Below are 20919 nucleotides of genomic sequence, written 5' to 3'. Positions count from 1 at the left end.
CTGTGGCAAATAATTCTTTGTTGTCTTTTAATTTTCTGTAATGGAATTTTAACTAAAAAAAAACAAACTCAAAAGTGATTGTCAGTAAGAATCCGCTTAAAGATGCCAAAAATGTTAATACAAAATGAAATAAGAAAAATTTTCCTAAATTCAAACTCTTTAATGTGCTGGCAAAACGGGAACTGCAAAAGCACATTGATTTTCGACACCCAAGTTAAAATATTTTCCTTGACCGTTTTTGTATTTTGATGTCACTATGCGAAACCAACCTTGTTCACCCCAAGGTTGTCCCCATGAATTTCGTCCAATCCAGTACTCGATACCATCTTGGCTAACGCCCCATCCATGAAGCGATATGATATGATTATGGTGGGGTGTTTCATGATATTCGGAATATACACCACCTGTGTATGCGTCCAATTTAGGAGTTGCCATAATTGAGCATGCTATTGGACCACGTTGATATATTTCAGCCATCATGTTCTCACGATCTGCTACAGAACCTGAAGGGAATTAGAGTTTGTAAGAACCTATGATGACATGTAGAGAAGTCAATGAAATTCTCCTTGTTATCATTTTTCAATCTTTTGTACAATGCAAATTTAGTTACATTTTTAGGAAGACGGTATCGTTGTAACATAACATATCGCTTACCATATTCAGAGACCTTAAATAATGTATAATTCTTGATGACATGACATTCACCAAATGTTGAGCAAGTTCCACATTGATTAAAGGTATTACACTCTTGGTCTTTAGCTTGATAATTATTACAAGTTTCATCTGGAATTCCTTTGTCATGAGCGTATTTGTATACGCTGATCATGCCACCACCATGACAAGTCCCTGCATTTGCTAAAAGCAAAATCAAAAAATTATGCGGTATCAGTGTTAATTAAGAAAAATAGAGAAGTTGTAATTTTAATTAATTGCCAAGACAAAACTCACCACAGTCTAAGACATTTTGAACTGACAAGTAAGCTGAAGGCCAAGCTCCTTTCCTCATGATGTTTATTCTGTCAGCTAATGCACTTGTTGTACCATGTGCCCAACAAGAACCGCAGTATTGAGGAATATGTTGATTTCGTGTTGTGCTAGCCATGTTTTTACCATTTATTGTTCTACTATCATACTCTTTCGGTAAGCTTTTTACATCAATGGTTTCATGTGGTCTTTTGGTAATTCTAAATATATACAGGGATTTTTTTTATAGCATTATACAAGCATGACCAAAAAATATTTTCTTACTTGAAAATTTATAAACGTATGATTTGTTAAACGTGATTATACGAAAATAATAAATTAAAGAAAAATGGTAATTCAGTAACCTGCTCGTACCCAGGACATCTTTTATCTTTTCTGATATCGGAACGGCGTGACGAAAATGTTCGTCTCGCCGTCCCGATATATAAAAATAAGACAGGCGCTGGAAGCCATAATTTTACATTATCCTATCCGGACTACTTGAAATTATCTCTCAATTATTTAAGGTCAAACCCGAAAAATCTGCCTTAATCATGATGAATATCAAGTGATGCAAACTTACACAACTTCTGCAACGTCTTCATCAAAATGTGGCATGTAGCATGGTTCAGTTATCCTGGAGTTATATATGTTATCACCAACAACAAGTCCAAGTATATACAGTAATATTACAATCTTCATTGTGATCAGATTCCAGATGTTAGACTTTTTGCTCGAGTGATATAGCGTCTCTATAACTCAAAACTTTATTTGTGTATGTAATTTTAGATTTTATCTACGTCATTCGTAGCATCTTCTTCGTTTGTATTATTTACCGGACGTCCGGATGTTTTTCTTTATTGAATTATCTACAGTGGTGGAGAGATCTCTATGTAACCGTTACGCAAACTTAAAAAACAAATTTAGCAAGAAGGAAATATCGTCTTATACATCTGCGTTAAACATTTTTTGCCGATACAATGCCTGTGACGTCAACATAACGCAAAATGATGATACCTCTTTCTTTAAATCGTAAAAAAAAATCGTTTTTCACGCTGGAAAATCTCGCGCGGAAAAGATATACAATGCTTGATTTAAATCACATAGGACTTTTACCACTTATTTCTTCACCAACAGAAGTCAGGCATTTCAACTGTAATGCCTGACTTCTGAAGTACACAAGGCGGGGATACTGCTTTCATTTCAGAAAACTTTCGGAAATCATGAATTTTCTGACATTAAGGTACTTACTTAAAACACCTATAGCAGTGTAATCTTATGGTGAATCACCACAAAAACAAGAGATCGCTCACGTGGTATAATCTATTCGCAAACTAACGCTTCGATATTTTGACAAAAATTATTTCATTCGTCTGAAAAAGTAGACCAACCCGTTTAATGTAAACTGGTCCATCAAAAGCTATAAAAATCCATAAATTTTTTATTTCTCCTCAATCTCTTCTCCAGGATTTTTACGTTGGATTAGATAGTTCCCGTGTGCATGCTTAAAGGGCAATTAAGCCTCAAACTTAAATAGCATTATTTCGGTTAACATTATGTTCGTTTCCCAAATTCTGGTCAAAATTTTGAAAAATAAATATTATTTGGATTGATTTTAATATAAAAGTTACCCCATTCTATGAGCGAACGGTAAGCGCCATTTAAATTTTTTGAGGCCACGGCTGATTCTGGAGACTGTTATGTCGTGACGTATATTACGCTGTAGAAGCATAAGCTTGCGCTGAGCGAAAGCAGCGAGCATAGTCACAAGAAAAAAAGATAGTCTAGCAACAAACAATAGGCCATTGTTCTATGTTTTACGGCTGAACTATAGTGGCTCCCAAACCTCCGATCCTGCACAGAAGTTCAAAATGGCGCATTTTTTGGGTGTTGTGTGTACTTAGTTTGGTGTTTTTATTTCGACTTTAGGTGTTTTTCGTACAAGATTTTACTATGCTGGTGAAAATTGTGCTATATATGGATGCTCTGTATCGAGGAGAAATAAAGACATCAGTATTTTCAAAGTTCCGTTGCCAAATAATGAAGTAAACAAAAAATGGGGAAAGAAGCTCATCAATATCATCACGAAATATAGGGAGGTAGATGACGAGCTGAGACGTCGCATTTCCACGTTCAAATTGTTTATTTGTGAACGTCATTTCTCAGAGGATCAAATATGGGTTTACCCAACTCCAACAAAACGGCTATTTTTATAGCCACACATTTAAAAAAATGTTATTAATTGACAATTTTATCTAGTTTTCTTTATATTGTGGGACTGGAGATGCTTTGTTCTATCATTGGATCACTTTAGGAGATGGTTATTGGATGAGTATGTATGTTTATTTTTTCTATGTCCCATCTATCTATTATTTTGTGAAAGCTATTAGCTATGGAAAAATTGCAATGTTGTCACTTTTTCAAAACGCGTCAGAATTACTCACGCATATATTTACAGGAAAATCAGAGGAATCCTGATATCTTAAATTGACCGTAAATGAAGTAACAGGATTTCTCACACGGCACCTCTAAATCGTACTGTGAGGGATCCTTCTTTTTAGTTCAACCAGAAAAAAAAAAAAAAAAAGGAATGAATTTTTATTGTGATTTTTAGCCATGTGTAATGTTTTTTTTATCACATGTGTGGCTATAAAAATAGCCATTGTGGCAGATTTTATAGTTCATGCCCGGAACTAGATGAATCAGTGACCCATGTCTTTGCTGCTACTGGCTTTTTTAATTTCAGTTCTGAATGATCTTTTCTTTGCAAGTTTTTTAGCAGCCTTATGTTTTTCACGTATGTCTCTAGCATAGGAAAAGCTGCGAACTCTTGTAAACATAGTAAGCATGCGTTCCAGAAGATTCATACTGACTTCTTTACTGACTTGTGGATCAATGGTATAACAGACACTTTTGAAATTGGAAAGTACAGAACAGTTTTTGAGCATATTTTTAACAAGGTCTTGACAATTTAGTGTTGTGCTGAAATTTGAAGTTTTCAACCGAAACATTTTTTCACATTCTCGAAAAAGTTCTTGTATTTGTTTGTTCACTCTCCACAAGCCACCACGGTCGCGTATATTGATCAATGTCTGTGAATCATCACAGTCAACTTTGCATGCTTGTAGGATTGATACAGCCTGTTTGTTGAATTCACTTTGTTGAGACTTTTTCGAAAAACGGAATTTTGTACAAAGCTTGTGAACGATAAATCCAGCCACATATTGCAGGCTTTTTTGTTCATTCTCCGAGATAGGTGTTACAGCTTCAGTTACAGAATCGACAACTTTATCATTACCCGAAAGATGAATTAAAACATGATTTGCAAGTTCTGTTAGAATAATATTGCTCAAAGTAGTGTCCTCAAATTTTGATGGAAGCAAGTTATCTTTCAATAGACCATAAAAGTTTTCATAAAAATCTTCTGCATCACCGTTATACTTTCCAATGATTGGCTTCAGTTTTTCCCAAAGTTTGACCGCATCATCATTAGAAACTTTGAAATCACGAAACACTTCCCTGGTTGATTTGGGTAAACATTTGATCACCAAGGCATATCTCAGCACTCTTCGTGATAAGTACTTTCAACTTCAAAGGGTGTAGCTTTTTCAAAAATTTGTTCTTCTTTTACAAATTTTATCACAATCCTGACAAGGATACCCAACTTCTTCGTAAGCTTCCACTTCCGTTATCGCAGCATCTAATTCCACATTAAAATCCACATCTTCATCAAGAAAACCGCCTTCAAGTAACTCAAATAAATCATCAAGATCTTCGCCTGCAAGGTAGTCTCTTCCTGCATGCGCCGCCATTTTGAACTTCTGTGCAGGATGAGCGGGCCGTCCCAGGCTGATTGAGGATAGTTCGCGTAAACAATGCCGACGGTCCACGCAACTAGACTATCTTTTTTTCTTGTGACTATGGTTACAGCGTGACTTACATCCTTCACATTTATGATCATGATGGTTTCTTCTTCAACCAAAGTTGGATTTGTTTGAACATTCACAGTTTCGTTTTGAGAAACTTCGTTTTCCGTTAGCAGATGGCCGATAAGCCGCAAAACACAAAATTAAATACAACTCAGTGTAAACAGGACCTAAACAATATCATTTGAAAACACTCCAGAGGTAGTCTAGATAAAAAATAGAAAGAAAACTGATGTAATTATATGTTAGAAAAAAGTGACCAACTTCAGAACGTGCTAATTCTTCATTTCGTCTAACAGATAATTTTCGTTGCTGTAAATGTTTTGTGCCGTCCATGTTTATTTAATCGTATGTTTTGTGCGAAAATTTTGTTGGCACTGCCCCCGGTACTAAGCCTCTTTCTCTTTTCTTTTCGTAAAATATTCTGGCAATGTTATTTCTTTTTTTAAACAATCTGGGTGAAAATGATCTTCGCATAACACAGCGTCTTTACCAAATTTCAACGTATTGATGTTCACATCGGCACGACCCATGTTGTTTATCCATCTCAAACAACGGAACTTTCCTTCGTTACTGTTCGGTCGAGGAATCATAAAAAAAGACTTCTTCACCTCTCCTTTCCCAGTACTATTTCTACAGCCATAAGCTTTACAAGTAGGCATCGTTTTTGGAAGAAAGATAACATCAGCAAATACGCTGTTACGTTTGTTCACATTGTGTAAACAACTTTAAAAAAGATGAAGAGATCAAAAAATTGAAATGAGCGTATAATACGTCATAGGTCTCCATCGCAGATTTTTTATGATTTAAACATGGCGATTACTTTTGTCAACTTTTATGCTAGAAAAGGGATGTAAATTCAAAGAATTTCAATTTTTTTTATATACCATTAAAATAAGTAGGGTTTGTAAAAGATATTTCCGAAGAAAAAAAATTTGGGCTTAATTCCCCTTTAAATCGCTTTTGAATGTCGGGGAATAGTAGTGAAATGGTGAAATACAAAAAGTAGTGATAAATAAAGATAATCCTTCTCAGGAATCACAAAACTACAACACAACCATATTACCGTGAACATGGATGCAGACTTCTTTTAGTATATTGTGGATGGAAAAATTGCAGAATAGCAGGCAAAACATTCATTTCTTTTTCTAGCAGCGGAGTTTTTTAGTTTGCTTACAAATATAGACAGATAAATTTAATGTTGATTGATTGATACAAAAGAGATCGATTTGTAGCAATTTACAGATTTAAAACAGTAATACTAATATGGTACAAACCCAGATCTTGTCATGCCAGGACTATAAAAGTGTAAATACTTTATTCATAATAATTTTAGCAAACACTAAATTTTTCGTCTGAAATCGCCAAATTAAGTCCTCGATAGCCAAATTTAATTTTTTTCATCCATCGCTAAAATAAAAGCTCGCCAAATTTAATTTTTTTCATCGTCAAATTAAGTGTTCGCCAAATTTATTTTTCTCCTTCGCCAGAATTAATCCATGAAGAAATCTGTTGCAGACAAAAATATTCAACAGAAACGCATTCGACATAACGCATTCGACTAATCATTGACGACGAAGACGACAAAGAAAACTCAACTAAATTTTACATGACCTTCTTTGTTTTAACATAAAGCATGCTCTTGTTTAAATTTTATTTTATCTTTTCTGTTCTCTAAAGCTGTTAAGATAAAATTTGTAAGTAACATAAAAAAATGAAAGAAAGTCTTTACATCGCCAAGTTAAATGCACGTCAAATTTAAGTCAAAATGGTCATTGTGAAATTAAATGCGCGCCAAATTTAAGATGTTTTCGGCATCGCCAAATTTAATGCTCGCAAAAAAAAATATAAAAAAATTGGTTCATCGCCAAGGTAAATGCTCGCTAATACGGTAGATCTTATCTGCTTTACGTTCAACAGGAGAATAGGATTGATGGGAACTTTGAATGCACCAGGGGGCTTTGCTGACGTCAACGAAATTTAAATCGTGGATTTATTTTATTGTTCTTTTATTCCTAACTGGATTTTTCCACGGGCCTTATTGACTACTATGTTGGGAAAAATTTAGGTGTTGTATGGCATTAAGAAAAAGGCTTGAGTATTGGTAGGTTGGTTTTATTATTTGGTTAGTGTTATGAAGTTCTTGGGAGTTTAGAAGCATTTTTCTTGACAAAGTTTCTGTGTTATCAATTTTGCAATAAATTTGAATCAAAATAATGTTTCTCAATATGTAAAAAATAATATGATGTACTGTCACATTCAATTTAGTAATGGTTCGGCAAAGACGTTGCATACCCCCAAGCAGGTCTTGCCAGATCTTTGTTGCCCTAGTGAGAATTTTCCAGCGTTTTACACCTGTGGCTGCGAGCCGAGTCATGGAAAAGATATGTAATCGACGCCGACCGACGTTAAAAGCAGGATTGATTTAAACGTTTTTTGTCAGTCGACGGTAATTGACTTGACAACTTTGGGTTTGAGTAGGACCTGCCTAAAGGACAGGCTCCTAGGAATTTAGGGAATACAAAAATCATTATTTCCGGTGAGAGCTTTAATAAAAAATTTTTATACAAATGCCAAGACGTGAAATACCATACAAAAACATAAATTAGAAAGATAACATAATTGGCTTTAATGTTAGATTATACGAGGAGATTGTCCATACGTTTAAATATACAAAAAATAAGTACGTAAAAGAATTACACTCTCCATGATTTCGGTAAAATTGGGACAGCAAATGCACAGTCTTGTTCTACTCCTAAATTGTAGTAGCCTCCCTCGCCGCTTTTGTAAGTAGAAGTAACAATACGAAACCATCCTTGCTCACCCCACGGTTGGCCCCACGAGTTTCGTCCAATCCAATATTCAATACCATTATCATCAACACCCCACCCGTGAATAGAGATAATGTGGTTAGATATCGAAAGAAGATGATATTCAGAATACACACCACCTGTGTATGCGTCCAATTTAGGAGTGGCCATAATTGAGCATGCTACAGGGCCACGTTGATATATTTCAGCCATCATCTTTTCACGGCCTGACACAGATCCTATACATTAATAAAATGGTAATTTTATAAAAAACAAAAACACATTAATGCGCAATGTTTGCTTATAATTACCAATAAAAATCACTTTAAATGATAAATTTAGATTTCATAGGGATTGGATTTTTCAGTTGAGTTAATTTGAACACGTTCGCATTTGACGTAAATATTTATCAAAAGCTTTACTTTTGATTCGTTTAACAGTTCATTATACGAAGCCTACTGTGCATGCAAGATTTTTTTAATTAATCTATATATCCAATAGCCTAGCAGTGGAAACCCTCTATAATTTACAGTTTTTATTAAAACAAACTCTCTCAAACTCTATTTCTTTTTTATGTCGGCATCAGCTGCTAAGGAAAAAATGTTACGCTTTTCATTTTTTTTTTGATTGTTGCGGCTGACACTTCCTTCTATTTTTATTATTTATTATTACTGGGTTTAAGTCTTGGTTGAATAACTTTTCAAATTTTAGCCTGGCAAGCAGTTTCTTAGGATGACACAAATTTTCTTATCAACTTGGTTCGTCATAAAAAAGGATGTTATTGCATCAAGCATTCTTCAAGAAAATTCTGTGAAATATTCAACACACACAAAATCTTTTTTTTCTTTTAAATATTTTATAATTAATTCAAATCACACTGTTTTTAACATTTTAACTTCAATTATCTCGACCTTATACGAAACCTTAAAACTAAATGAAGAAATATATCATAAATTGCAGGTTATAAATGACAACCAAATGCTATTTTGTTTTTTCATGTAAAAAATATAGCCTGTTAAATGACTTCTGCTGTAAATCGCATTGAATGTTATAAGTTTTCTACAGGAAGGTGTGGAATTGTATTTCATTGATTGTTTAAGTTACTTTTTCAAAAAAGCCTGTCAGGATTATAGCAAAATTGAAACATCAAAATTAATAATGATGTTTCAATATGCAAAAATGTAAACATTTTATAAATCACCAAATATCTGCTGAACTTACCATATTCAGAAATTCTGAATAATGTGTAATTCTTGATGACATGACATTCACCAAATGTTGAACATGTTCCACATTGATTAAAGGTATTACATTCTTGGTCTTTAGCTTGATAATTATTACAAGTTTCATCTGGAATTCCTTTGTCATGAGCGTATTTGTATACGCTGATCATACCACCACCATGACAAGTCCCTGCATTTGCTATAAGCAAAATCAAAAAAATTATGCGGTATCAGTGTTAATTAAGAAAAATAGGGAAGTTGTAAATTTATTTAATTGCCAAGACAAAACTCACCACAGTCTAAGACATTTTGAACTGACAAGTAAGCTGAAGGCCAAGCTCCTTTCCTCATGATGTTTATTCTGTCAGCTAATGCACTTGTTGTACCATGTGCCCAACAAGAACCGCAGTATTGAGGAATATGTTGATTTCGTGTTGTGCTAGCCATGTTTTTACCATTTATTGTTCTACTATCATACTCTTTCGGTAAGCTTTTTACATCAATGGTTTCATGTGGTCTTTTGGTAAGTCTACATAAATATAAAAAAGAAAAAAATTGAAAAAGAACTTTGTCGAAAAATATTAACCACAGCTAGCTATAATCTGGCAACTCCGTGAATCCGATAACTCCGGAAACCGCTTTCGAAGCCTATAACAACTTACCACAGCTCTGTCTACCATTTTTAATGAATGAATTCGATTCAGGGGGGTTGATACTACAACTTAATCATTTTAGGGGTGCCAGAACTCGTGTATGACAAAAATTTGGCGGAAGTTCAGCCAGCTATACCTATTGATATATTTTGTTATCTCACTTAATTGATTATAATTATGGTCATGTTATACCTTCTCTGATGGCCCAATGAGTCGAGAATGTTTTCTAATGAATATTTAAATTTTTAAATTATTTTTGCTAGTCATCAGAAAGCAAGAAAACTCATTTTTCAAATTTCATGGAGTTGAAGGAGCCATCACGGCTTCATCAGATGATAGTACATGTTGGATCCGGCTTATTTGTCCACTAATAAATGGGTTTTTCTCTTGTCATACGCCCGAACAGTTTGTGACAGATAGCGCTATGATAATAAAAATTTGAAATAACCGATATGTTGACGATATGGATATAAGGACGTTAAATGTGTTTTTTTCACGGAGTTGGCAGATTATAAGCTAGACAAGTAATTCAAATGTTTTTGGTTTAAAATGATGGGGACAAATCCATACAATATCGAAAAACTGTTGTAACTTGAAATAATACAGTTCAAGAAAAAGCTTTACTTAAATTTGTGAAATTACTAAAAAAAAAAACAGCTGAGAAAAGTCAGTTTAACTGAATTTTGGATCCTGAAAACATATCAGTGATTGGCTAATTTATCCGATGTGGTTCTGCTTTCTCTTAGTATCACTTTCTATACATTCCAGTACATTTCAATAGAGTAAATAAATAATGTAGCAACAATGACTAGCGGACAGAGACACAAAAATTAATAGATAGAATTATGGTTTTACGTACACGACTTCTTTAACGCCTTTGTCATAACCAGGGTTGTAGCATGAATCATCTTTAAAGTAATAGCCATTTGCAATGGAAATCACAGCACATAATATATACAAAGATTTCATATTTTATTCACTTCGCCTATGTAAATTATGATTAGCTGCACTGTTGGTTGGATTGGAGAGTGTGTTGTGCTTGTTTGTTAAACTATAACTTCTGCCACAATTCAGTTTCGTTTTCTCACAAGTTTGTCAGGTGATCAATGTTTACCACTCTCCATCAGCACGCTTTTAACCTAATAATTTAATCTATCTATTTGATAATCGAAAAACATACACTACGTTAAAGTGCGGAAACTTCGTGATTTGTTAACACGAAATCAATAGTCCTTGAATTCTCTTGTTGCATTGGATTGGACTCGCAAAAAAGTTTACTGGAAAAGGTATATAGCACATTTTTTCTGTGACACAAATACCCTACCTAGCTAAACCTTAAGTAAGAACTCTTCAATGAAAAGGGGAGGCTAATGGCTAGCTAGTTTAGTCAGGAAAACTGCTAATGGGCCCTCCCCATTTAGGCAGTTCTGCAAATTCAGAGTAAGATATGGTAGACTGGTTATACACGCTGTAGAGACTATATTTAGGATGACTCAGCCAAGCCAAGTTCAGCCTTTAGATCAAATTCAAGCCAAAAAATTAATGATTTTACCTTTGTAAAAAAAGAATGTTAATTATGCGATGAAAAAAAGTGCTGAAGCTTTTAGCTGCTTTGTGGTCCACAAGTCAAGTTTTTTTAATGCCTATTTTAACAATTCTTCACCTAATTAAGCATTTCAAGCCTTGTAGCTAGATATACGCATTTTAAAGATATCAGAGACATAATTGGCTAAATTAGGATTCCTTTTGCCAAATTTTGTCATGTATTATATATTAAAGGGGCTACAAACCGGTTAAAATGCTCACATTCCGTATATCCTGAGTGCAAGAGGGTGCCGTTAAACCGCAAACGCCCACATATATAAGGGTGAGTTTGGGTGACTTTTCGAATTAAATTGACGGTTGTCCGCCGAAATCACCCGCACTTTCCCGAACACGCCCGAACTCGCCCGGAACATTCCCGAAATGCAACACCTTGTAACATAAACATGGCGGACGACAGTTGAAAGAACGCGCTTGAAGAGAAAGGAGGTAATAAAGTTTATATATAAGTTATTTATCAAGTAAATCTTATCAAAAACCATAAAAAACAGTTCTTTTAAGAACTTAGCTACCATATAGTTAGTTCATTTTAATTTTTATACTTTTTTAAATAATTCTTCGAAAGTCATTTATGGTGAATCTTTTTTTTCGGGCATTGTTCGGAACTATGCAGGTTTTTTCGGGCAAATACCTGATTTTTTTTTAAAACGCCAAACTTGCCCGAAAACGCCCACACTTTTTACAGCATATGCGGCTTATCGGCACCCTCGTTCCTGTGCACGTTTTAAAAATTTAAAAATTTAGCGCAATGAAAAGACCAGCGCACTTTGCTAGCCAGTTCAATATTTTGTTTCGAAAAGTATATTACAAAGAAATATTTCAGCAAGACTTATCCTAGATGAAAACATGACCAAGGCTGGAGAAGATAAAAATTCTAGATATACAGTAGACGTCCGTTAATTCGAACATGCAAGGTTATTGGACTAGATTATTTGTTCGAATTAATGAATGTTTGGATTATCAGAAGTTCAGAAAAAACAAGAATTTTAATAAACGTTTAAAGGTTTTATGCTAACATAACTTTGTTACAACTTTACGACAACTTTTTATAAAAATCTTTTACTGTTGTTTGCTTGGTGATGGGCAAGCCCTCCAAATTTCTTGTAAACTTCATTTTATTGGAAATGCCAATTTAATTGATAAATTGAAAGAAACTTTGCTACCATTGATGCAATAAAAATGAAAACATTTTTTTGTTTCCCCAAAAGATTTTATTTATCGATACACAAAATTTCGAATTAACAAGCATAATGCAGCCCTTTTGGGACTAAAAAACTGTTCGAATTAGCGAAATGTTTGACTTGAATGAAGACTTTATTAAACCAAACTCAAGGGACTTGGCAATTTGTTTGAAATAACGGAAAGTTCGAATTAGGCGGCATTCGAATTAACAGACGTCTACTGTATCTATATGTTCGAGTCTGTAAATTACATACATGCCAGAAAAAGAGACATTTTTGTTTTTCGCCGCCATCAGCTCGACTTTCGTGTAAGTCAATTCAGTCGAAAACCAACAGCCGTACCGTAGCCCCTTTAAGAAATGGTTGTTGATCAGCTTTGACAGAATTTTGTTACTTTCAAATAAATTATTTCTCATTGTGCAATCGTTAAGAGCACGCATTTTTGACTCTATCATAGTTTATTAAATGATTATATTTTTATGGAACTTAATTAGATGTTTGCTATCCAAATTAGACTGCTAAATTTTGCACAGATTTCTGTAGCTCAAATGGTAGCCTAAAAACATTGTGTAAGCACCTTTGTGATCCTTCCTGGAAACACTTGACAGGGTATATCAAATATAAATCTCTCCAGTTGCATTATACTATCAATATTAAGTAATTACTCAATATGATTTTGACTGTCTTAAACGAGGTACCAATAAGCTGCATTTGCCATAAAAAGTGCAGGCGAAAAAAAATTCAAATATTCACCTGAAAAAACCTGCGTAGACCCGAACAGTGCCTGAAAAAAGCGCCTAATTGTCTTCCGCATGGTATGTTACAAGGAATTGCATTTCGAGGATGTTCCAGGCGAGTTCGGAAAAGTGTTGGCGGTTTTGGAGGACAACCGGCAATTTAATATGAAAAGTGTCCCTCCTAACTTGTCCTTTTATATGCGACTTATTGGCGCTGTCTTTGTCTTAAAGGTGCATAATACACTTATTGGCAATTTTTTTGAGCGCCCTATTTAATTGTAAAAAAGATGTACACAGCCCTCTGAATCCAGGATGGCATTCAGCGAATGTTGTTGTGAATGACATTGTGGCAGAGTCTGACAACAGCACAAAAATACATATATCCAACTTTTACAAACTTACTGATATACTTTTTCCTTTTTTTATAAAAATGAATTCTTTAAAAAAAACAACGCACAAGGCCTATTACAGTACAGTCTGAATGTAATCTACCACGGACATGAAACGAGCATGAATAGTTACACAGAACAATAGCTTTTGTTTTTTTAAGAAAATAATTGCCTCGCTGATAAACAATGACCCCACACGATCAATTGTTTAATCACAATTGGTTGCAAGATCAATTTTAGCAATTTATTTTGCGCGAACTCTTTTGAAAATTTTAATTGCAGTAATTAAGCGTTTTTTTTAGATCGCATTTTAAAAGTTTATAAATGAAAAGCGGCGATAGAGATGTTTTTTAGATTGCATTTTAAAAGTTTATAAACGAAAAGTGGCAATAGAGATGTTTTTTAGATTGCATTTTAAAAGTTTAAAATCGAACAGCGGTGATAGAAATGTTTTTTTAAATTGCATTTTAAAAGTTTAAAAACGAAAAACGGCGATAGAACTTTTTTTTAGATCGCTTTTTAAAAGTTTAAAAACAAATAGCAGCAATAGAAATGTTTTTTTAGATCGCATTTTAAAAGTTTAAAAACAAAAAGCGGCGATAGAAATATTTTTTAAATCGCATTTTAAAAGTTTTAAAACAAATAGCGGCGATAGAAATGTGTTTTAGATCGCATTTTAAAAGTTTAAAATAGAAAAGAGGCGATAGAAGGGTTTTATAAATCCCATTTTAAAAGTTTAAAAACGAAAAGTGGCCTTTAATAGTTGTGAACAATGCTTCTCGTATGTTTCTTAGATTAAACGCGCTGGAATTTTTTTAAGTAAATCAACAATACATTCTCTCGCAATGTATTATAAAACTTCGCGAAAGATTTTTATTATTTAATTACTTCACGCTAATATTTAAGGGAATAGCTTATCAATACATTTACACAATGCATCTAAAGTTTGGTGTTATAATAAATTACTTTGCCTTTTGCTATGTATCTGATTCCGGAGAATTCCCCCCCCCCCCCCCCCCAAATGTCACGATAATGGTTTTTATTCTGAGATTGATTTATGTGTGGCCCCAAACCTACATGCAAATTCTATGTGATTTGTTTATTTTAATTAATCTTGCGGCCAATTAAAACTTTTTTATCGGTAAGGTGGTGGTCGTAACACTTACTGACTTCCCCTAGATGTAGCCAAAGGCTGCTTCATACATATCTTTTTTCATTGTTTGGAAAAGCAGACAGGTCATTGGGAAAACACGACGAAGTGAATCAATGAAAAAGATATGAGGAGGACAGCACATAGCAATCATTTTTATTTTTTACAACATCCTTCGGTCTGTTTTGTTGTATAATAATGTAGGATAACAATAAGATAACAATAGATTAAATTTCCATATCAATAGAACCCAATTTTTTTTCATTGATAAACCATCCAACATTATTTAGCCGATAATTATGTAATTTACACAAGTTTTAGTAGTAGTGGAATAGTTGTAAAACAGATACTAGGCTTCAGGATATCACGGCATAGCCCTGCGTTGTTGCTAATGACCAGAGATATAGAATTTATGTAAAACTTCTTCAAAATGCCTGCACCTGTTAAGTTAGGGAGCAATAACGATTAACTTTTACCACACTGTTAGTCAAACCTCCTCTACAAACTATCAACAAAAAACTATATTTTTAACAGTTTTAGGTGCTATACCTTCATCAGAGGGATGATTTGGTGTTTCCTCATTAGCATCACACTAAACATAGCCACAGTGTAACTGACAAATTCAGAGAGTCAATATAAGTATTAACCAATACAAAAGTTCTTACCAATACAAAAACATTCTGCAATGCTGTTTTCAACTTGCGTTTGTGAATGGATCATACTTTTATTTTTTTTTATATTTTTAGGCTATGAAAATGTCAAAAAGAGCTTGTATGAACTGTCCTGTATGCAATATAAACCTTCCAATTGAGAAAATATCTTCTCATGTAAATGGACATTTTGAGGAGGGCGTGGCAGGTATGCATGAGTTTTTTAATTTTATACAGCCAAAAGATTCTGATAAATCCCAGCACAACATTGTTTATTACTAATGTTGTTTTATTACTGGTGTCTTTTTAAAAGAGAATACTCTATATACTTCCTGAAACTAATGGGTGCTTTTTAAAATTTAATGAAATATTGTGTCATGATCGTCCTGATCTGAGTCAGCATTTTAATATTGAATGACACTTTTTAATAAACAGTTTGGTATGGCATACATTATTCTAATTCTTTACAAATTTTGTGGGTTTTTTGTTATGTATGACTCATAGAAACACACCCCTTGCTACAAAAGAACGAAATATATGACGTTTAAGAAATTAATTAGCTCTAATTACAAATGTGTACTCCTACACCGTACAGTGGTAATTTTGATGAAGTACAAACTATAATCCAACCATAAATATTATTATAGACAATGCACTGAAATTATTATCATCATCATTATCCTCAGCCTAACATCTGTTTTCCATGCTAGCATTGGCTGGATAGGGTATATTAATAACGTTTTTTCAATCTGATCAAGACTGTGTTAGTTGTAAACTCAATTGCCTCTGCATCAAGTCAGTCCTTATTATCTCCTGTCAAGTCTTCCTGGCCTACCTCTGCATCAAGTCTTTGCCCAGTTACTATTAAGTTTCTACACATTTCTTATTTAATTATCTTCCTCCATTCCACCAACTGTACAGAGAAACTCAATCTTCTTATCTGGATAACACCTTCAATCTAAGAATGATGTTACAAATCTACTTGACCATTTACATATCATTCATATCTAAATGGCAAAGGTCTTTCTGCTTCGCTGCACATAACTCATTCCAATATAACAACATAAAATTGACTCAGGCTTAATACAGGATTACAATAGATTGGTCAAGTCCCCCTGTTTTGTGAAATATTGCAATGAAAAATCACGACAGAAGTTTAAATAACTGTTTTTGTGTACAAATATGTTTTAATAGCCTTGTGGTTCCAGAGTGATTTCTACCAGTGTGTTTTCTACCAGTGTGTTTTCTACCAGAGTGTTTTCTACCAGTGTGTTTTCTACCAGTGTGTTTTCTACCAGTGTGTTTTCTACCAGTGTGTTTTCTATCAGTGTGTTTTCTACCAGTGTATATGCCCTGAGGATAAAAAAAATGTAAATTAACCCTTTCTACCTAGAACTTCACATAAGATTATAATTGATGTACTCATGTGAACTCTCTGGAGCTAATAGCAGGCTTAAAAACACTTCACTTTATACACTTATATTTTTTATACACTAACCTGACTGGTGTACACTGTATGAATTTTTATTGTTCATTTAGGCCCATCAAAGAAAACTTGCGAATACGCTGGATGTTCTGCTGTTAGTATGTATTTTGTTTGACTTTAGGATACACCTTGAAAACTTATCCATCCTTGAATAAGTTTTGTTATGGCAATATAGGTGCATGCAAAACACGTAAATTGTAAGAATGTGGAAAATATAGTTTTCTATGCATAAATTTGTATATAACAGTGCCACCAAAATTTACCTCAACATGTCATACTCAAGACTTAGGACATTGTATAAGAGTTTTTTATATTTACATAAAGATGTTTTATGTACGCATTGTCCTTACAGACTAAGTTACTTTCGTCATAAATTCCTGTGAGTGAATTAAAAAGGATCACAGGTGTTTTTTGTTATGCATCATGCACAAGCTAATAAGGAATTCACAGATCACAAAAATGTTAAAAAATACTCTGCCTGAATAGCGACATCTCCAGTGAATCCAGGTGCAATTCCATGAAGTTTGTGTTAAAAATAAAAGAATCTTCATCACAGCTTCGTGTATCAAGTACTGTGAAGTTGCTAAACCACATTTTCTTTATATGGGCGCTAGTAACTGACCACGAGAAGTGTGATAAAATCGCATCTTTTGTGTCCTACTCTATCACAAAAAGCTGCCGTAGTTGTGCCATAGTCACTTGAGATTGCAAAGCAAGTTTTTGACCTATTTTCTATATTCCAAGTGTAACAAACATCAAAAGTACACTGTTGGTAGCATAGCCTATTGTGGAAAACAAATTTGGCATTCGGTAACTCGCATGAGATATTTTCTTTTAGAATTTTTTATCACATGCTTACTTTTAGTTTCAACTGAAGCATACCATGATCATCTTTTGGCCCATACATTGTCAAATATTGAAGATGGACCGTCGACCGCTTCTAATAATCTCAATGACAGTTTGTTGGCTAAAGTAAGTCAAGAGGAAGAAGATGGTAGCATAAGAAATGGTTTAAACAGCTTAGAGAGTGATGGGTTGTTGGCTCAAAGACTACAATATGTTGAGCGAAAGAAGAAAGAAGAAAAGGAATTCAAAAAGTTGCAGGTGTTTTTTTTATCTTTGTAATTTTTAAATTTAAAATTGTAAAACTTTATTGAATGGATAAGAATGTCTGGAGTGGCAAGCTAATTTATGTAAACGTAAATAATTTTCAGGAAATGTATGGCATGGATAATAAGGGAAGTTATTCAAAACAATTTGAGAAGAAAATGGATCGGCAAGTTGGCAGAAATGTTTCTGTAACTGATTATTTTACTCGGAAAGCTAATATGCACAGTGAGATGATGCTTGGAGTTGATAGCTATGAAACAAGAACACAAGGTTCATATTTTAAAACATTCTACGTGCATACCATGATATTTTGTAACCTTTGTTTTGCATAGTATGCTTTGTAAACTAACCATTTGTTTATTTTAGGAATAATCGAGGCATTAAAACACCAAAACATTAGTGGAAATATAAAATCGCGTTGTTTGTGTAACAGTACAGACCATTTCTCAGCTGCTGTCGGTGATTCTGGATGGGGTTGTGGTTACAGAAATCTACAAATGTTGTTGTCTGCAATTTCTAAGAATGAATTGTATGGTAACAAATTGAAGGAGAAATTTAAGGATGATGAAATTCCATCAGTAACAAAACTACAAGCGCTAATTGAAGAGGCTTGGAAGGATGGTACTCCTTTTTTATGTGTTAGCATACATAAAGTTGTTCCCCCAAAGTGTCATAGAACATTGTTGGAAATTTCTTTCATTTTAATGTGTTTTAAAATAATTCTTAAGATATACACAGATTTTAATAGCTAGGAAGTGGCCATGGGTTTCTAGGTATTTGACTTGGCCAATTAGATTTTTAAAGTTATTTTAAAATCTCTTACGTTATTTGTAGAAGTAATATACAAATTAAATTTATTTAATCCCATTTATAACCAGTCGTATTTATTTATTTTATTTTAAATCTTAATGGTAATTACTACATTACTAATTATATTGGATACAAATAATACAGAATCTAAGGTTTTTTAATAAATACAGAAGGAAAAGTATATCTAAACAGATGGCTATTGATTAAACAACCCAGCTGGAAAAAATAAACTATGTGGTTGAATCTCCCAATATTTGCATCCCCATTAAAGTTGTTATAATATATATTGTTGCTTGTCATAACTATTGATGTCATCATTTTTAGGCTTTGACAAAGCCGGTTGTGAACAGCTTGGTGGAAAATTGCAAGGTACAAGAAAATGGATAGGGACGACTGAAGTTGTAGCTCTTCTTCGTTGGGCAAAAATAAAGTGAGACATTTTTCCCAACCTTTACTTTTATCGATATATTTTACCACTGATACTGCTTAAATCACACGCTTGTAATCCTTCAAGTTTTTTTTGTTACTTTCAATTACACCTTATAAATTTAAAATCAAAAAATATGGTTATTTGAATATTACCTCCACAGCTATTCATTCTACAGCCTGTGATTTTCTCCTTATTTTTTACTTCTAGCGCAAGAATTGTTGATTTTCATAAACCGACTTCATTAGAAAATACACATGTTAGGCTGTTTGAATGGTTGGAATCTTATTTCAAGCAACGGAATAATGAAACAACTCTCCCACCGTTTCCACTGTACTTGCAGCATCAAGGTCTCGTCTTTGATATGATACTACAAGGATCCAATTCTCCAAATTTGGACTTTGTGCATTTTCTTACATTTTAAGACCCTTGAAATACAATATGTCGTCAATGCTAATGTTTTCAACTTTTAGTTCTGTATAACTCCTAGTGTTACAAAAAAATCTGCTCACTCCAAAGATGCATCCTAGAGACTTGATGTGCTGTAGAATGTCTTTTTATATACATAACTTCACTTGCAATTTGGCAGAGGTCTGCATTCTTTAAATAATTTAAAGACTAAAAGTATACCGAATAATAAAAATAATTCTAGGGAGCCGATTTATAAAAACAAAAACAAAAAGACTTTTATACCTGAACCACTGCAGCATTTATTTTCACGAAAAAAACATTAGGTCAAGGAACTATAAAGAATTAATTTTTCTTTTTCAAGTCGTGTCAGTATGCCATGTTTGTAGTGTGTTGACATTTTTATTAACAGGACATAGTCGTCTGTGTATTGGATGCGAGGAAGTAGATAAAGCTGACTTCAAAACACAACTTCTACTTTTTGATCCTGGACATAAATATCACGCTATGAGGGCGTTGCTCGCAAACCTGAATGATCATAGTAAAATACCACAGTTGAGAATGTTGCGTAAAACTTTAAAACAAATGAAATCTAAACAGTTTCAAATCATATTCATTGATGGATTTTATGAAACAGAAGCGGAAGTTGAGGTTTGTTATACATTTTACAATTTTTTGTTTGTTTATTTTTAAAAAAGGAAGGAGACAACGACAAGGTGATCAGGGTGTTTTATACTGCAGATTATGGCATTCACAAAGTCAAAGGTGTAACCTCTAAGTTTTAAAACTCATTCTGAGCATATTAGACACTTCTTAAATTTTATCAAGACGCATTTCGTAATTGGTTTGTCAGTTTTAAAATGCGAGTAGTGAAGGGACAAGTTTCTAATATTTCTTCTATTATAAATAAACTTCTTAAAAATCTGACATTTTCTTGCATGCTCTCCATTTCCTGAAGTTGTCGTTTTCAACGTCCAATGAGAATTTTAAAAGCCATTCCACATATATTGAAATTTTTACTTCAGGCAGGTAAAGTCATTCGTTCTATCCGCATTCCATGAATGACGTCAGAGCTGATGTTGAATAAGAAGTTGGTGGTTTTGTTCGATTTTTTTGGTTGTGTTTGGTTGGAATTGTTGATAAAGATATTTTTAGCTACACTTATCATGACAGTAAGTTGCTATGAACAGATACGATCTACAGTGGATTTGGTATTTTTTTATCAAAATTAAAAAATTGAATTTTTGAAACTCGTTACAAACTTTATGTGAAAAAAAATAGATAGATATTTTATTGTAATTAATGTAAATATATATAAAAAAATTGAACAATATAGATGAGTCTGTTGCTGCATGCAACACGAAATTTCTATATCCCAACAGGATTTGCATTTA

At 33.5% G+C, this 20919-nt stretch overlaps 3 protein-coding genes across 4 annotated transcripts; 1 reads left to right on the top strand and 2 right to left on the bottom strand.

Annotated features, from left to right (window-relative positions):
- Positions 1-75: 75 nt before the first annotated feature.
- Positions 76-1742, bottom strand: LOC130644713 (cathepsin Z-like). Its single transcript, XM_057450428.1, has 4 exons — positions 1547-1742; positions 949-1184; positions 655-855; positions 76-503 (listed from the first exon to the last, which is right to left on the bottom strand). Exons 1-4 carry the CDS (start codon positions 1663-1665, stop codon positions 160-162), a joined length of 900 nt encoding a protein of 299 aa, XP_057306411.1. The 5' UTR covers positions 1666-1742; the 3' UTR covers positions 76-159.
- A 5677-nt stretch (positions 1743-7419) lies between these two features.
- LOC130644712 (cathepsin Z-like) lies at positions 7420-10669 on the bottom strand. Its single transcript, XM_057450427.1, has 4 exons — positions 10435-10669; positions 9216-9451; positions 8921-9121; positions 7420-7938 (listed from the first exon to the last, which is right to left on the bottom strand). Exons 1-4 carry the CDS (start codon positions 10542-10544, stop codon positions 7586-7588), a joined length of 900 nt encoding a protein of 299 aa, XP_057306410.1. The 5' UTR covers positions 10545-10669; the 3' UTR covers positions 7420-7585.
- A 105-nt stretch (positions 10670-10774) lies between these two features.
- On the top strand, positions 10775-20909 carry LOC130644707 (zinc finger-containing ubiquitin peptidase 1-like). Of its 2 annotated transcripts, none has more exons than XM_057450420.1 (10): positions 10775-10861; positions 15381-15492; positions 16824-16864; positions 17636-17874; positions 17985-18150; positions 18247-18501; positions 19015-19120; positions 19328-19467; positions 19938-20176; positions 20551-20909. In XM_057450420.1, the coding sequence occupies exons 3-10, from the start codon at positions 16855-16857 to the stop codon at positions 20584-20586; spliced, it is 1191 nt and encodes a 396-aa protein (XP_057306403.1). In that variant the 5' UTR covers positions 10775-10861; positions 15381-15492; positions 16824-16854; the 3' UTR covers positions 20587-20909. The 2 variants fall into 2 exon arrangements, with proteins under 2 accessions (XP_057306403.1, XP_057306402.1); XM_057450419.1 differs by having other exon boundaries at positions 16824-16868.
- The last annotated feature ends 10 nt before the right edge of the window (positions 20910-20919 follow it).

This window comes from Hydractinia symbiolongicarpus, chromosome 5 (assembly GCF_029227915.1).
Source record: "Hydractinia symbiolongicarpus strain clone_291-10 chromosome 5, HSymV2.1, whole genome shotgun sequence".
Taxonomy (NCBI): domain Eukaryota; kingdom Metazoa; phylum Cnidaria; class Hydrozoa; order Anthoathecata; family Hydractiniidae; genus Hydractinia; species Hydractinia symbiolongicarpus.
The sequence above is the reverse complement of the archived record's forward strand: the minus strand, read 5'-3'. Positions and strand labels throughout refer to the sequence as shown.

Bases quoted from the DNA above. Each gene is read 5' to 3' on its own strand.
- LOC130644713 (XM_057450428.1), bottom strand. From the start codon at position 1,665: ATGAAGATTGTAATATTACTGTATATACTTGGACTTGTTGTTGGTGAT. The intron at 1,185-1,546 runs GTAAGTTTGCAT...GTATATATTTAG, and splicing joins GAAGACGTTGCAGAAGTTGT to AATTACCAAAAGACCACATG. The intron at 504-654 runs GTAAGCGATATG...AATTCCCTTCAG, and splicing joins ATTTAAGGTCTCTGAATATG to GTTCTGTAGCAGATCGTGAG.
- LOC130644712 (XM_057450427.1), bottom strand. From the start codon at position 10,544: ATGAAATCTTTGTATATATTATGTGCTGTGATTTCCATTGCAAATGGC. The intron at 9,122-9,215 runs GTGAGTTTTGTC...TTTTGCTTATAG, and splicing joins TCAAAATGTCTTAGACTGTG to CAAATGCAGGGACTTGTCAT. The intron at 7,939-8,920 runs GTAAGTTCAGCA...ATTAATGTATAG, and splicing joins ATTCAGAATTTCTGAATATG to GATCTGTGTCAGGCCGTGAA.
- LOC130644707 (XM_057450419.1), top strand. From the start codon at position 15,384: ATGAAAATGTCAAAAAGAGCTTGTATGAACTGTCCTGTATGCAATATA. The intron at 18,502-19,014 runs GTACTCCTTTTT...CATCATTTTTAG, and splicing joins TGAAGAGGCTTGGAAGGATG to GCTTTGACAAAGCCGGTTGT. The intron at 20,177-20,550 runs GTTTGTTATACA...TTTTTACTTCAG, and splicing joins AAACAGAAGCGGAAGTTGAG to GCAGGTAAAGTCATTCGTTC.